We start from the raw sequence: 16,697 nt of genomic DNA, 5'->3' as shown, positions 1-16,697 counted from the left end.
ATTTTTATTAACATTTCTTTTAGTGTGTTACTATAGGAAAAAGGGTAAATGTGTGTGTGTGTGTGTGTGTGTGAGTGTGTGTTTTGTTTTGTTTTCATCTAGAGGCGTTGACATCACAAACAAATAGTCAGTATACCTGAAAGTACATTTACTAGAAAAACATTTTGCTGTATGAAGAGACTCACCGTGTCACCAGTAATTCATTGTTTACCCTCATATATGTCACATTGCGCTCTTGCGCTCCGCAACCCCAATCGTCCCTCCGTTATGTAAGATTCAGTAGTCCACCAAGTCTCTCCTAGTCATTTCGTCCCTATTTTTGACAGTGTGGAATGTGGAGATTTTCAATTTTTAAAGTCATATGCATAAACGGTGCTTTTACCATTGACTTCCTGATTCAGCTATGGATGGTGAGAGGCAGATTAGATAATTTGCTGAAACAAGAAGTCACTGTGATAGAATCACCGTCAATGTAAACAAATAAAAATTCAGAAAAAAAAAAATGCGTATTAGACACTGCCAAAAAATGGACGATTTGCTTGACAGTAGAGAATAGACCTTTTGAATTTGGCTTTACTGTTTCTGATATTCTTGGGCCCATTATTCTAAGTATCCTTTCCTTCTGATTCTTTTCCTATTCGGTGCTTTCTGGCTCCCTTCACCTGTGATAATTTATCACAGATAAATAGGTAAAAGTGGAAAGGAAGGTATAAAACACAAGTAGAAATTACTTTAGGGTTGTAATGCATTGCATCCTCGCTTGAACTTTTGAGCTTCCAATTACACAAACTTCCCTAGGAGGCTAAGCCACATCCAACGATGTGAAATTAGCTCTGGCGTCTTTGGTGTTTTTCATCCTTATTCAGTCGGCATCTACGGTTCATGCAATGTCATAAAAAGTTAAGCAAATGCAACAAGAGATATGGGGACCCGTTTGTCTTTTTCACTAGTATGAATTGACGTGTATGTTTATCGGTAAGGGTTATGTACAGTCCTACATAATCGGACACCCCCCCCCCCCCCACCCCCCCCTGCGCTCTTCTTCTTTTTTTTTTTTCTTTTTTTTGGTGGTAAATTAATAAAATCTATGTTTATAAGTCAATCTTGTTCAGCAGGTGAAAATAGGACAAATCTGTGTATCTTTTTAAAAAGAGGAGTGGAAGTGAAAAATTTAACTTTTTCATTTATTTATTTATTTATTTATTTATTTATTTGTTTGTTTATTCTATTTATTTGTTTATTTATTTATTTATTTATTTATTGTGAGGGAGCTTCTCTTGAAATTTTATACTCACAAAGTATTGCTTTTATTTTGTGTTTATAGGCATATACTTCTCTATCAATATGTTTTTACATATCCATGTAAGTGATCGGGTAAAATGCGTGGTTTGTTTTTGTTTCTTAAGTAAAAGGTAAATCGGCATTCCTTCTCACAGGAATTTTTTTTTTTTTTTCTTTTTGCGAAAATAGCTTTCGCTAGGAGAAAGAACTAAACCTTCTATTACTGTTACTAAGCCGTTGTCACGTCTCTTCTCCCCTGAGGCTGCTTATTTTTGGACTGTCTTCTCCAGTTTGTATATGTGTCCTTCAGTTATGTATGAACGTACATGCATATATATTTATTTTATTATGAGAGGTATAACATCCTTAGCCCCAGTTGAAAGACACTCAGAAACCCTTTGAAATGCTCGTTCCGTTTTCCTTCGCTTTACCAAAGAAACACGGCGATGCAAATAACTAATGGATTCTCGTATTCCTTGCCCTGCGTCACCATTCTGAAAATGCTAAAATGCCCACGGACAGAACGAAGGAAGGAAGGATGAAGGGGAGTTATTTTTTGTAGTCTGGTTGGTAACTGATACATACAGACAGCTTATGAAATTTGCATACTCCCGACTGGCTGTTTGTATTGGCAGTGGATCTCTCTCTCTCTCTCTCTCTCTCTCTCTCTCTCTCTCTCACACACACAATTCACACACACACACACACACAAGTCATTGTTTACTATTATTTTTTCTTCAGAATAATATCTGATTTCAAGATTCGTGATCAATATTGCAATGTTTTGATCAAAGAATCTCTCTCTCTCTCTCTCTCTCTCTCTCTCTCTCTCTCTCTCTCTCTCTCTCTCTCTCTCTCTCCTGAAAGTCTTTTTTTAGGTCTTATTCAATCCTTGCCTAGATCTCACACACACCTGGTAGACTTCCTGACCCGTTTGTTTTGTTCTTCGGGGCCATGGAAAAGGATTCCCCATATCCACGTTAATTAGCATCCTTTGACAAATTGCCGAAACACAACCCCACCAGAACCTCAGAAATCTTATGTTGTAACATAAAGACGTTGGACATATCATCCCAAGGACTTCTGAAGTCTCTTGTGAGAACATCGGCCTCGTTGTTACCCCTTAACACAAAGAAGCCGTGAGGGCGGCTGAGGTTTCTCTCAAGGAGTTATGAATTAGGTCGGGGAATAGAAACGGGGGTCGCCTCAGGATGCGTAGTAAAGAGGGGGCAGGGTGTCTAGATACGTCTGTCCCTCAGTCCCTCTGGTTTTCCTGCGCAACCCTCTTGTTATAATTGAGTTAGTGACCGCTTCTGGACAGTTTCATTTGTCTTGGGACTTGAGTGGCGCTGCTGCAAGTTTAATTCATTTATGGCCCATGGCTCTTCATAGATACATACATACATACATAGGTACACAGTCTTATGCTTGCTGACAGTATACACAGATGTTTTTACATATATTTTCCGTTTATCTTTGTCGTGTAGTGCTGCAATGTAGTAAAATAAAAGTACAATTAAATTAATTTCTTTACTGAAAGTATTTACGGAGGAAATTCAATTTTACTTGTAATGTAGATAAATAATCCTTCTGCTGAATTCAGAGAACTATTGAGATTTTTTTTAAATTCAATGAAACTTCTTCCTTTCTTAATCCAATATTTCCTTTCATCTAGCTTCATATGATTACATTACCATAACATTAATTAAGAATATATTTCAAGCAAAGGCGAGAAGAATTTAAAGATACGAAGAAATGATTTTTTTTTTCTCGTTAATTTTTTTTTCCTTTCTCTACGTTTTCCTTCTTATAGCGGGACCTTAAGATGAGTAATGCTATATCTGATATCGGCCGGGTGGTGTGTCTGTGGCGCGCGTCAGCTGACTTCAGAATTTCATCACAATTTCGACGATTAGTTCTGAGTTACATTGTCAGTCGTTGTACTTCAATAAAAACAGTCTCTTATTAAATCACATAATCACTGGAATTTGAGATTTCATACTAGGGATGCGTGTTACTTTTCGTTATTATTTTACGGGGAATATGCAGCACTTTCGTTTGAATGGTGACCATTCCATACGTCGGCGTAATAGGAGCAGTATTTGCCAGGATCCTTAAGAGCACTTATATTATTTTATTTATTTATTTATTTATTTGGGGGGGGGGGTGTTACCTTCCGGCTAATCTGAAATATATCAAATTACCTTCGCTCACCCAATACCTGTACACGCACACGAGCACACACGCGCATACACACACTAAATAATCTCTCACAGTAGCCTCACTTGTGATAGATGGAATGTGTCTGGAACATCTGGGGAGACGCCCCTCCCAGCATATGAATATTTGAAGAAGAACATTGTGTTTCTAGATGGCAGGTCTCACAGACTGACAGACAGAGATAATCCACTATAAGAAGGATTCAACATCTTGACATTCAGACCTTCTGCGAGGAACGCTAATCACCCGCCTCTATTGCAGAGACAGAAGAGACAAACAATCAACAATAAATTCCGGGAATTATTTTGAGAATAATGCCAGACCTCCATGTTATGCCAATGCAGTGAATCAAACTTTCCGGCTCATTAAACGCTAGATATTACTGGGGGCTGAAAAACCAAATAGATGGGAAAAATTATTTTCCAGGTCATAGGACCTGTAGCTCATTTAATGATAACTGAATTAATTTAATGGGGCTCGCTTTTGGAACGTTTTATCATATTTATGTTTTGATTTTACAGAATTGCTGGATATTAAAAAAAAGTACTGGGATTGGTGTGTTGTCCATAAATTTAAATTCTTCAAAAAGGATGTCATTTTTTAATATTAAGTGTTCGACCTTCTTGCAAGCAAAGATATTTCTCGATGAGTGCGAGAGGATTTTTTTTTATCCTACTAGTATTTGCTGATGTAATCATTACGAGAAGGATAATATTTATGAGTCTTTTTAGGGTGAAAATTATTCATGGTGGGAATGCATAGTTTTAGTGCTCTCGTGAAACTTATCCCGTAACATTTCCTTGGGAAATGGGTGGGCCTGAAGGAAGAAGTAAATGAATTATACGAACATGGAAATTTTAGAGGGCTGTATTATCAGAGAGCATAAGCAACATTTTTACAAGCGACTGCTAGCTTCCGGGGGCCATTTATCAGATTGACAAACATATTTGAGGGGCAATATTGTACGATCAGTCATTGTCCTTTATTCAGTTTTGTTATTGTATTTGTGCATGGATGTCAGAAGTAAAATATGAAAATATAGCCACATACGCTTATTAAGAGCAGGATGTCTGTAAATTTGCCAGAGCTGCAAATTACATGTTAGTTACTGGCGTATGAATCGTTTTCGACAAGTACTTGTTTGTCATTCCTTTGATATATCTATCTATCTATCTATCTATCTATCTATCTATCTATCTATCTATCTATCTATCTATCTATCTATCTATCTATCTATCTATCTATCTATCTATCTAGTATCTATCGATCTATCTAGCTATCTATCTATCTACTATCTATATATATATATATATATATCTATATATATATATATATATATATGTCTATATATTATAATGTATAATTTATATATAATATATTATATATATATATGATATATATATATATATATATTTAGATCTATTATAACATTATATATATAAAGTGCCTTAAAACCAAAATTCAGTATAAATTTTAATAATAATGATGATAAGAAGTTGCTATAAATATTATTATTGAATGTAGTACTAGCAGAAACATTTCCGCTTGGTTAATTCAAATTCAAATTCAAATCTTCATTTATATGCAATTACGTATAATTACATCTATTAAGCTACAAATGTCTTTTGATATCTGATTCGCTCTGCCCCTGAATTAATACACTTTCATATTGTTAACGGAAGGGGAATTTTTTAGTTGATAAGAAATTCGTCGTCTCATGGGCTCGAACCACGGAACCAAGAATTCAGAACGCTCTTGAACTCTCATGATAGTTTTGTGGGTGAAGAGCGTCACTGTATGTCCTGAATTCTTGGTCCCATGGTTCGAGACCATGAGCCGACGAATTTCTCATCAACTAGGAAATTCCACTTCGTTTAACATATATGAAAATACATTAATTCCCGCGAATTAGATATAAAAGGATATTTGCACCTTAATGCATATATATGAATCACGGTGATTGATAAAATTCATATAGTTACAAGAATTACATATATTTTTAAATTTGCAAAGATAAAATCTTACTCAACCCAGAGAAAGTCCTAAGTAAAAACAGTTTCCAGATCTCTTCACAATTATCATTTTTCTTTAGTAACTGCTTAGCACTTCTCTCTGTAGTATTGTTATGTAACAAATTGCCGACATCGTTATTTACGTTGAACGAGATAAATGACAAATTGATTCTTTAAAAACGAAGCATTCTGTGAAATAAGAAAATAAGTTTAGATCATGACTGAGTCCCTTCTTAAAAATGAAAAGGCCCTACCACTTATGTGGAGACGAAACGTTCCAGGCTACATTTGTCAGCCAATCAGCTGTGAGCTATAATAATTGGAACAATTAGTATTAAACATTTTAACCCTTGTGTCAGCAGACAAAGAAATTATCTTACAAAGACTACCATTAGTCTTGCATTTTACATCAGTGATCATTGGGCTAGTATCAAATATATGTCTTGAGTTGGTCAGAACATGTCCCAAATATTTCACCTCATTCACAACCGTCACCTGCGCTCCACAAAATGCTAACTGTACAGGAATATTTTAATCACTGAACAAAATAGCTGCAAATTTGTCAGGGTTAAATGTTAACTCATATTCACGACAAAAACTTTCACATACACCCAACTAAATTTGCATGCCTCTTCTTGTGGGAAAGAGCAAAAACAATATCATCTGCATATACAAAAACTGCTGCACAGACATTACCCCTCCTTGCTTCACTCCATCTTCAATTTTGAATCTATCAGATTAAATAGTATTCAGTTTAACTTTAGCTTCAGTATTGTTATACCTTGTTATTAGTAGTCTATTGACGAATGGGTACAACCCCCTGTTGATTAATATATCAAACAATTTCTCGTAACGTATCATGGCAAAGTCTTTTAAACGTTCTAGCAATGTTGCCAGTACAATCGACTCCAGACACACTTAATACTGCACCGTCTCCATTACCATAAAAGTGCACAGAGATGTCGAAAAACTTTTGTCGGTAAAATGAAAGTCACTAGACTTGAACAATCTTTTAAAGAAGTTAGTAACAGTATGGTCTAGTAACTTTCAAAGAGTACCGTTTAAAGCAATTTGCTCCGTAGTTCTCAAAAGTAGACAAGTCCTTCCTTTTTTTTTGACCCAAGGTGAAAAGACTTGAACGTTAATAGCATCGCCACTAAATACATTACGCAGCCTTATTGTCAAAGAAAAGCCCCCTTAGGGGGGGTAGAGCCGTCAATGCACCTCATTCGGTGCTATGTACATTACTTTAGGTTGTTTGCAGCATTCCTTCGGCGCCTAGCTGCAACCGCCCTTCATACTTTTTTTCTGTTCCTCCATTCATATTCTCTTTCTTCCATCATACTGACCACACTCACACGTAACAGTTGATTCATGGTGCAAATGCGAGGTTTTCCCCCGTTACACATGTCAAACCTTTTTTTCACTGGCGATTCCCATTTCAGCTCTGAATGACCGTAGTTGCCCCAGTGCAGTGCTTGGCATGTATGCCAAAAGTCTATAAATCATTCAGTCAAAGAACAGCCAGATGTATTTGAAGTTTCCTTGGATTGGGACTTCTATCAGAGAGAGAGAGAGAGAGAGAGAGAGAGAGAGAGAGAGAGAGAGAGAGAGAGAGAGAGAGAGAGATGCATGTTATAAAGCCTTGAAGGACCTAGACACTTGTTGAGTGGAGCCGATTTAGTCCAGGTTTACTTACAGTTCTCCTCTTCTACGCTTTTTTTTTTTTTTTTTTTTTTTTTAAATTATGGCTCCTGTTTTGGAAAATATGTTAGATAAGTTTGTGGTAATGTTGCTTGTTCAGTCAACCTTCAGTCAGAAGTATATGCGAAAGTTAATTTATTTATTTATTTTTTACAAAAACTAAAGTAAAAAAGAAATCAAAGGTCGTCGCCTCCTTATATAATTAAGAGGGCACAAAGGCTTTTTTTTTTTTTTCATACCACACCAGTTTAGAATTTTCTTGTGATAGTGTGCTATCTGTCATATTCGAGCTCACTTATTTTATGTTTAATACCATCTTGATCAACCTCGTAAGCAATGTTGTAGACCGGACACGAAAAGTTCTTACAAGATAACACGCACGGAACGCGTCCCATTTAACGCTTATACCAATAAGTACTCTGAAAGCGGAGTAGGTTTTGTAATGCTGCCGACTTGTGATTCAGTTTTTAGTAGCTACAAGTCATTCCTAGCTCGGGAATTATCGGCGCCACAATTGACAATAGATTCATAAATTGATGAGTTACTTTTCATCATTCCCAAGTTCCGAATCAGTTTTTATTTAGAGAAGGGGTGAAACATCCCTGCGATTTCTTGGAAACAATACTATTGTATCATTGCTAAACGTATAGACTACTGTTAAACAATCTTTCCATGTCCCGTATGTTTTAGTACCACACATACAGGATCTTATTGTAAACAGGAGTCTTTCATTAATCACCTGTTTTGACATCGTCACTGGAGTTTGGTAAACAGGCTCATTTTTACACAGTTTTCGCTTTTGTGTTTTAGGTTAATGGCAATTCAAAATAGTTTTCAGAAACAATTAAAATTAATTTATAAGCAAATTATTCAAAATTGTCATCGAAAGTAACAGGAAAATATGAGAGTATGCCAAACAAATGGTTTTCTATCATTTTTGAAATCTCCGTGCAAAGAAAACGAATTTTATGGGAAACTGCTATATGTGAAAGTCCTTCAGTTCCTTACTGTCTGAACGACAAATTTGGTTAATTTATCATTCTCGGTATATGTATGTATATATATATATATATATATATATATATATATATATATATATATATATATATATATATATGTGTGTGTGTGTGTATGTATATATACATATATACATACATTATAAAAGGTGACTTGAAGAGGCTATATTATATTATACAGGATACCTAAACCTTTCATATTCTGGAATACAGAATACCTTACTTGGATAATAGTTTGTGGTACCAAGATGATAATTATAACCATTATGTTACATGGCTATTTGCAGATTAAGAACACGTAGAATGATTGAATTAGGCACAATATAATGTATTCAGAATATAAATTTTATTTCGGTACTTGAGGGCTCACTTATGACAAAAAGTTTAACAATAAAGTCATGATGGAATATCAACGTAAATCCAAAACACAGGTAAATTATGCATATATATATATACAAAGTTTTTATATTAATATTTAGCATTGAGGAGTACTTTCCATGTAAATATATCAGTTATAACTGAAATGCAATTAATAACATGTTTTCAATGGTTATGGTGTTTTTTCCTATGTCTTTAAAATGTAAGCTTTCATACATAATGAAGTTCCGCGCTAGACGAGTGGTTATGACAAAAAGCTTTACAATACAGTCATGATGGAATATAAACGTAAATCCAAAACACAGGTAAATTATGCATATATATATACTAAGTTTTTATATTTATATTTAGTATTGAGGAGTACTTTCCATGTAAATATATCAGTTATAACTGAAATGCAATTAATAACATGTTTTCAATGGTTATGGTGTTTTTTTCCTAGGTCCTTAAAATGTAAGCTTTCATATATAATGAAGTTCCGCGCTAGACGAGTGGTTTTCGCGCTCGGCTGCCAATCCGGTGGTCCGAAGTTCGATTCCCGGCTCTGCCAACGCGGAATCAAAGGAGTTTATTTCTGGCGATAGAAATTAATTTCTCGCTATAGTGTGGTTCGGATCCCACAATAAGCTGTAGGTCCCGTTGCTAGGCGACCAATTGGTTCCTAACCACGTAAAAATATCTAATCCTTCGGGCCAGCGCTAGGAGAGTTGTTAATCAGCTCAGTGGTCTGGTAAAACTAAGACATACTTATTCATAAATAATGAAACACTTGGCTTTGTACAGATAGCCGTTCTTGGGTAGAGCTCTCTACAGCGTTTCGGATCTTGTGCCAGACTTTCAGTTCCGTTGCATCCTTTTAGTTGACTCGCGCAAGACCGATTATTATGGTCAAGTGACATTTAGTCAGAGTCCATTAAACTGGAATGAAAACATTTGGCTTCGTACAGATAGCTGCTCCAGGTCAGGTTTGCCCCTATTTGTACTCTATTAATGTGGTAGATACAATAATTAAAGATTTAAAATAAAAGGAAAAGCAACTTTTATTAAAGCAATGAAGATTATGGTCAAGTGTTATTTCCTCAGAGCCCATTAAACTTGAGTGAGAGGAATGACTCGAGAGCCTTCAAATGTTCACTTTTGAGAACTTCTGAATAATGCAAGACACAGACAGATTCTTACAAGACACAGACAGATTCTTACTAACACAGTGGCTAAAAATACTGTAACTCATCTGGATAGAGCTCTCTATAACGTACTCGCCCTATTGTCAGAGTTCCAGTTCCGTTGTTGGTACTAGTTGACATTTTAATGCAAGGCTTATTATGCTCAGGGGACATTTCCCCAGAATCCATTGCATTTGAGAGACTTGTGGTGTTCACTTTCGAGAACTTCTGAAATGTGCAAAGCACAGATTGTGCGTGCGCAACTTTGTCAGTAAAATACTTTAACTCATCTGGATAGAGCTCTCTATAACGTATTCGTCCTACTCCTGGAATGACAGTTGTCTTGTAGCAGCTTCTAGTAGACAAACTTTTAGCGTAGGACTGATTATTATGCCCAGGTGACATGTCCCCAGAGTCCATTACACTTGAGTGCGAGGAATGACTAGAGAGCCTTCTGGTTCTCTCTTTAGAGAACTTCTGAATACTACAAGGCCCTGATTGTGAGCCTGCAACTTCGCCAGTAAAATACTTCAACTCGTCTGGATAGAGCTGTCTACAATGCACTCGTGGTTTTACCAGAATTCCAGTTCCGTTGCTGGCAAATCTAGTAGACATCATTTGTTTAGCACAAGACTCCTTATTATGCTTAGGTGATATTTCCCCAGAGTCCATTGCACTCGAGTGCGAGGAATGACTCGAGTGCCTTCCAATGTCCATTGAAGAAAATTTCTGAATCAGGAAAGCAACATCAGAATCTCGTCGTTCTATCCTGAAATCATCAGAAACTTGTAGGTTGCCAGTTGAAAAGGTCTCGCTGTCATTGCCTATGGAACTAGAAATAGAGTGATTGCCTACATGAGAAGCATGGCCGTTTGTGAAATCCTCAGGTGCTTTTTTGGTCAGCCTATGGTGACTGGAAGGGAAGTTCCCCTTTTCCATATTTCTGAATTTTTCAGTTAATAACACGACATCAGAGTGTCTTCTGCCAACTCTGCAAGTGTCCGGCCATTCTTCCGTTAAGTGTAGACTGTCGCAGTTATTTTTCGAGTCTTGGTCATCATCCTCCGAGTATTCATGTTGACTTCTCCATTCCCCACGTTCTGAATCTAAACACAGGGAATATCTTTTGCCACTCATTTTGTTAAATTTCTTTATCAAGTCTGTGACATCAGATTTTCTCCGTCCTTGATCAGGCACTTCAAGTGAGGAAGAATCTGCCGTGGATTCTTTGTGCTGAACGGTTTCTTTATTTGAGATAACTGATGTTGTATAAGCTTTAGGTGTAATTGTATCTGTAAAATTTGACATATTTAGTCCATCATTGAAAAAGTGTTGATTTCTTGTTGGTGTTGCACTTTGATTTAAACTATCATAATATTCAGATGAATTTAAACACACTGTTCGGAATGATAGATCATGATCTATAAGACTTTCCTCTAGCTCTGAAGTTATTTTCAGTAAATCAGTCATATTTTGATGGCCACTAATCATACTAAAATCTGAATTGATAAAAGAAAAGTCTAGGCACTCTTTTTCTATATTTGCTTGGCTCTCAGTATTATCAAAGCACTGAATAATTCCAGAAGTCTGTTGTGCAAAATACTTATTTTTGAGGAATGGACTTTCATTTACACATTCTCTTAGAATGCTGCTGTCTAACTCTGATTGCCAGCTGTCAGGAGAATTACCGTAGTCACTGTTGAAGCTGCCATGGTGGTTCTGTGACTCGTTATCCTGTTTAGCACTGGGCGGGGTGTAAAAGCTATTCACTTCTTTTACGGGATAAATGTTTAAGTCATTGCAGAAGTAATTCATCTCCTCAGGATAAATTTCTCGAAATTTGTCTGCCAATTTAGAAGAAATTTCAGCAGCGTTAGTTGATAAGGACGTAGTTTTCTCCAGCCTTCGAGGTTCTGAATGAGGAGACAGACCATTTTTCTTTTTTCGAAGGCTTTCCACACTGGGAGGAGATTCCCCTTGATTACTTAATGTCTTGACCAATATTCCCTTAATGGTTCCACTTGTCAGCTTATTCTCAGAGAAATTGTGTGTTTTCTTAGTGTCTTTATTTTGGTAAATTTCCTTGGCGGCTGTGGAGGTGAGAGAGGACATTGCAGGTGCCATTGTCTCTTGTGGTGGGCATCCATTCATACATAAAGAATTTAGAGGTCCAAAATTTTTCGATTCTCTCCAGCCTTGTGTGATTAACCCACCGGATGCTGATCGTTGGTGTTTCTTCTGCAAAATCTCTGAATAACTATAGCAACGTGGACAATCTCTAACATTATTACCAGGGACAATAGAGCTTACTGTATGGCTGTCACTGTTACCTGTCACCTTCTGTGAAAAGGTTTTTTTCCTTCTAGCATTTTTCACAGACACTGACAAGGAAGGAGTACTACATACAACATTATGTGTAGCAATTGCGTTTCTCTCCCTGGCCAAAATTGAAGGAGCGTATCGAGTCAAAGGTTGTTCAGCTTTTGCAGGACACTCAACCTGTGGAGATTTCTTTTTAAGCCTTGGTTCGCTGTTCGAAGCATCGCGATACAGCATATCTGCCACATCAACGTCTTCCTCCACGTACTGAGAGATACTCAAATTTAACCCTCCTCCTGTACTATTGGAGGTAGGTGGTGCTGAAGACAGTTTTTCCCGCGTTTTCTCGTTCAACTTCTGAAATGAGAAAAAATTCACTATATTCATATGTAAAGTAAGACCACATGTATATGAAATGAAAAGGCAGAATATGCAATGGAGGCGTAATCTCATGAAAATTTTATTCCACATCCATAGAATACGGGAGATAATTATCGTGGTCAGTGAAAAAAGCAACTATTCAGTTTCGGAGGGGAACAGTAAAATACAGGGTCATTACTTTTCAAGCTTACACGGTTTCTTTTGAAACTGACAGATTGGTTAACAGGAAATAGAGTTTTACGGTCTTTTCCGGACTTAGTTACAAGAATTCAATGAAGTGTCGCTGTGAATCGCACATATTTTTAAAGGAATAGACTAAATTTCGTTTGCACTACAGTAGAAAATTTTGTTTTCAACAGCTACAGTAGAAAATTTTATTTTAAATGAATTTAGCATTTATGATGAATAGCCTGTTGTAAGGTTTTGGAAGCAGCAGCAGCTATAGAACAATAAGCACTGGATTACAGCGCTTCCTCACTTTGGTCCTTTTTGTGGGGCTTTAATCATAATGACACTATAGTATATGGAAGCCAAATCTTTATAAAGTGATGCAATCCAAGAAAGTGCCGAGGTGATCACGTGAAGTGCTGGTAAATTTAAACTAATCAGCCCGATGTTTTCATCACCTTCAACTACACCTGGCATTCAGACGTGGCTTATCTAATGGCCGAAGCAGCGGGTACGAACTTCTGTTTTTTAGTAAGAATTTCATTTGAAGTACTGGATCACAGAGGTGGTCTCGGCTCGTTCAAGGGTTGCTCACGCACGCGCGCGCGCGCACACACACACACACACACACACACACACACACACACACACACACACACACACACACACACAACCCTTCCCCCCTCTCCCTCTACCCACAATACTAACTCCACCTTTTTCACTTCAACCTTTTACCTCAGATCTTCGAATCATATCCCAACCGTGAAATTTAAGACTGAAATCTGCATAAGTGGGCGTATCTTAACAGAGTGATATCACCCAAATTCATATTTCCACGGACAACAAGTAATCGGTTCAATCTAGTCAAGCATTATTGTATAACAAATTTATGAGTTTTTTTGGGTATGTATATGTATGTGTATATATATATATATATATATATATATATATATATATATATAATATATATATATATATATATATCTATATATATATATATATATTATATATGAAGCACCCGAGCATGACCAATAGGCCTAGTGCTTGATTCTTAAAACAGACCTCTGGTTATTCCTCTCTAGATAAAAAGGTCCTGAGAGAGAGAGAGAGAGAGAGAGAGAGAGAGAGAGAGCGCATAACAGGAGATACAAGAACTAAAATAATGCTCGCCAAGCATATTCACACTCCGGATCGTATGGACAAGAATAGTCTCTCTCACGCACTTTAAAGAAAAAAAAAAAAGGTGGAAACCTACGAAAATACTTCTTTGGTGCGACCCTAAACGCAATTCCACATGTAAAAATTTGCACAATTGAGAATTCGATTAAATTATTAACTAACAAGCTGGAAAATATATTTCCTTTATTCTTGCAATAGGCCTAACCATGTAACCAATGCTAAACGAGCATATATCTTGGATTTGTTTTTTGTTTTTTTTTTTACACCAACTTGTCTTATTTATATTTCATTTAATCAGATGCTAAACTAGTCTGTGCTTTGATAACTTTCGATATAACGCTATAAAAGTAGAAAGTTAATTTACAAATATTGGGCCAATGCTTATGTACTCTGTTCCTGCTGCCACTCTATGGTGAGCACTTGATATAAAACACAGCCGCAGAGGTTTCTTGGGGGAAAACTTTTTTTTTTCCTTCAATAAAAAATTATTGAACTAACATCGATCATTCACTGGGGAAATACTTTCTGCGCTTATACAGTCAATCACTGATACGTATTATCAGATAAATAGGATGGCAATAATTTGAATAAAATATACTAACTGTCAACCCAACAAGTTTTTTTTAAAGAAGTACGATCAATTCCGCTTCACTTCTGGAACTTACTGTGTACAGTCTTGGGGGGTTGCATATATGAAAGCTATAAAACAAACATTTAAGGAGCATCATGGCTCGTAACTTGAAATCCTTCTGTTCCAGTAATGACACCAGCTCGTTGCTTTATTAAGTGCAACAGAACTCTGAATGCAGAAGGGAGTTTATTTCTCAGCAAACGTAAATTTAATTATGGCAACACACTAAGATTTACTCGCATTTTTTCAAAGGCTATTAGACATACTTGTTCACCTATTTTGCGAGGAACGCTATAAGCATTTTTACTTTAAGCCAAACAGTGCTTTTCGATAACGCTAAACCAATATACACCGAAAGTTAAACACTATCATTACAGTAATTTACTATATTTAACGTCGAGTCCTTGGTATTCTTGACCATATAATTACACATTGGCTTGAGAAAAAAAAGGAACACATAAAAACAAAGGCAATACTCTTGCCATATGAATTATATTTGCAAGGCAGTCGTTGGGCTTAACTAAATTACTAATAGCAAATATTTTACGGGAATGTTTACAGAGTGATCTTGCACGAAATGACTTTTTGCGCCATATTCTTCCCGAACTCGCAGTCCCCTTTCACTCTGAACTTCAAAGATTTTAACACTTCCATATTCTGTTTGGCCTTATAGGCTTTTAGATGGCGTTAAACGTTCTTTTACGAATAATCAACAACAGTCATTGCTTAAGTCAATGATTCTTATTTCCGAAAATGCATAAATTATGTGGGTTCTAAGACTCATCAAATAAATACTTTAAACTTTAACATTGACACTGGAATTCGGTTCACAAACAGTCTATGTACCCTGGAGCTAAGAGTTTTCGGTAATCTCTAACGTTGTGACATTCGCTATGGTTGAAGTGAAAGTCTAAACTTATATTTCGATTTCGCTATTTCTATGTTTTTAAAAGGTTAGTTGTAAAATTTGAAAGTTAAGAAACTTGTCTATTTACCTAATCAAATAGCATGGTTTAATGGCCAACTCGAGACTAATGGCTATCAATTTTTCAAAACTGAAGGTGCTTGTCTTCCAAGAACTAAAGTCAATCCTAATTACTATTAGCTAGCTATAACTGTATCAGTATCTTCGGCAGATATAACTATTGTTCCCTGTAACAATTTTGGTAATTTTAAGAATGTTTATTTACTTATGCTTATTTGCGCGGATATGTTTATTTACTGATGTTTATTTACTGAAGTAGTGCAATAAATTTTGTCAAATGATTCCGATAAATTTCTCAAGTTATCTCACCTGTACTGCATCATATATATTGTTCTGTAAATAAAAGTTCATCAATAAACCATAATATCACCTCGCGGTGCTCTTCCAGAGAACTACCACACTTTACTTCACAATCACACTATTTCTGAAAACTTGGATATTAGACCCGACCGCTGTCTGTCGTACAGCTTACGACGTTCTTGTCTTTTCAAATCTCATTGAAGAAAATCTTAACCTAATGAAGCACAAACATGACAAAGAACAGAACTACCCTTACCATTTCTTAAATGTCCAGAATCAGTGACGATGAGAGAAATCAGTTTTGAGCACTTGAAGTGTAAACAAGAACTGAGGAACTTTGTACCGAATTGATTTTTGTGGTTACTTTGGACTGAGTATTTCAAAATCACCATTTAAGACCAATTGTCTGAAGAGGTCATTAGCATTTGTTTGTAGATTGTTTACAGTCACGATTGTCTTTAAAGGTTTTCCTAAGACAAAATCATATTTTGGCGAGAACATATAGCAAAATCGTACTGATTTTAATGGGAAGTCTTTATAAGGTAAACATTTCACTGGTACAAATCAAGCGTTCTATGTATTTAGCAATTAAAAATATTAAAAGATGGACGGACCACCAAATAAAAAACCCTTATTCTTTTATCAATGTTGGGAGCGCTGATATTTCTTCCTTTTCAATTATACCTCTCACTTTTGATGACAATATACGCTCCCAAGTTTTGACAGCTGGGTCATCCCAGGCGTTACCTTCAGTTGCTTTAAATGTAAACCTTCGATGAACAGTATTTTTGCGTAATTTTTACCATTGCGCCAAAAATTTCATCTTCTAAATGCATGAAGAAAACTACAAAATGGAGAACAAATATATTCACACCCACGTACAATTCTGGAGAATCATGTCCTCTCTTTAGTGTCTCCAAACTGATTGTTATCAATCTAATCTGAATATTGAGTTGTTAC

At 36.2% G+C, this 16,697-nt stretch overlaps 2 protein-coding genes across 2 annotated transcripts in view; one reads left to right on the top strand and one right to left on the bottom strand.

Moving 5' to 3' along the window:
• Positions 1-16,697, top strand: part of LOC135222411 (uncharacterized) — a 440,725-nt gene that overhangs the window by 346,386 nt on the left and 77,642 nt on the right. The gene's annotated exons all lie outside the window — the stretch shown is intronic.
• On the bottom strand, positions 9,298-16,126 carry LOC135221799 (uncharacterized). The gene is made up of 2 exons (XM_064259651.1): positions 15,994-16,126; positions 9,298-12,450 (listed from the first exon to the last, which is right to left on the bottom strand). The coding sequence occupies exons 1-2, from the start codon at positions 15,994-15,996 to the stop codon at positions 9,823-9,825; spliced, it is 2,631 nt and encodes an 876-aa protein (XP_064115721.1). The 5' UTR covers positions 15,997-16,126; the 3' UTR covers positions 9,298-9,822.

Source organism: Macrobrachium nipponense, chromosome 3 (genome assembly GCF_015104395.2).
Source record: "Macrobrachium nipponense isolate FS-2020 chromosome 3, ASM1510439v2, whole genome shotgun sequence".
Lineage (NCBI taxonomy): Eukaryota > Metazoa > Arthropoda > Malacostraca > Decapoda > Palaemonidae > Macrobrachium > Macrobrachium nipponense.
Note: the sequence above shows the minus strand (reverse complement) of the source record. Positions and strands in the feature narration are given on the sequence as shown.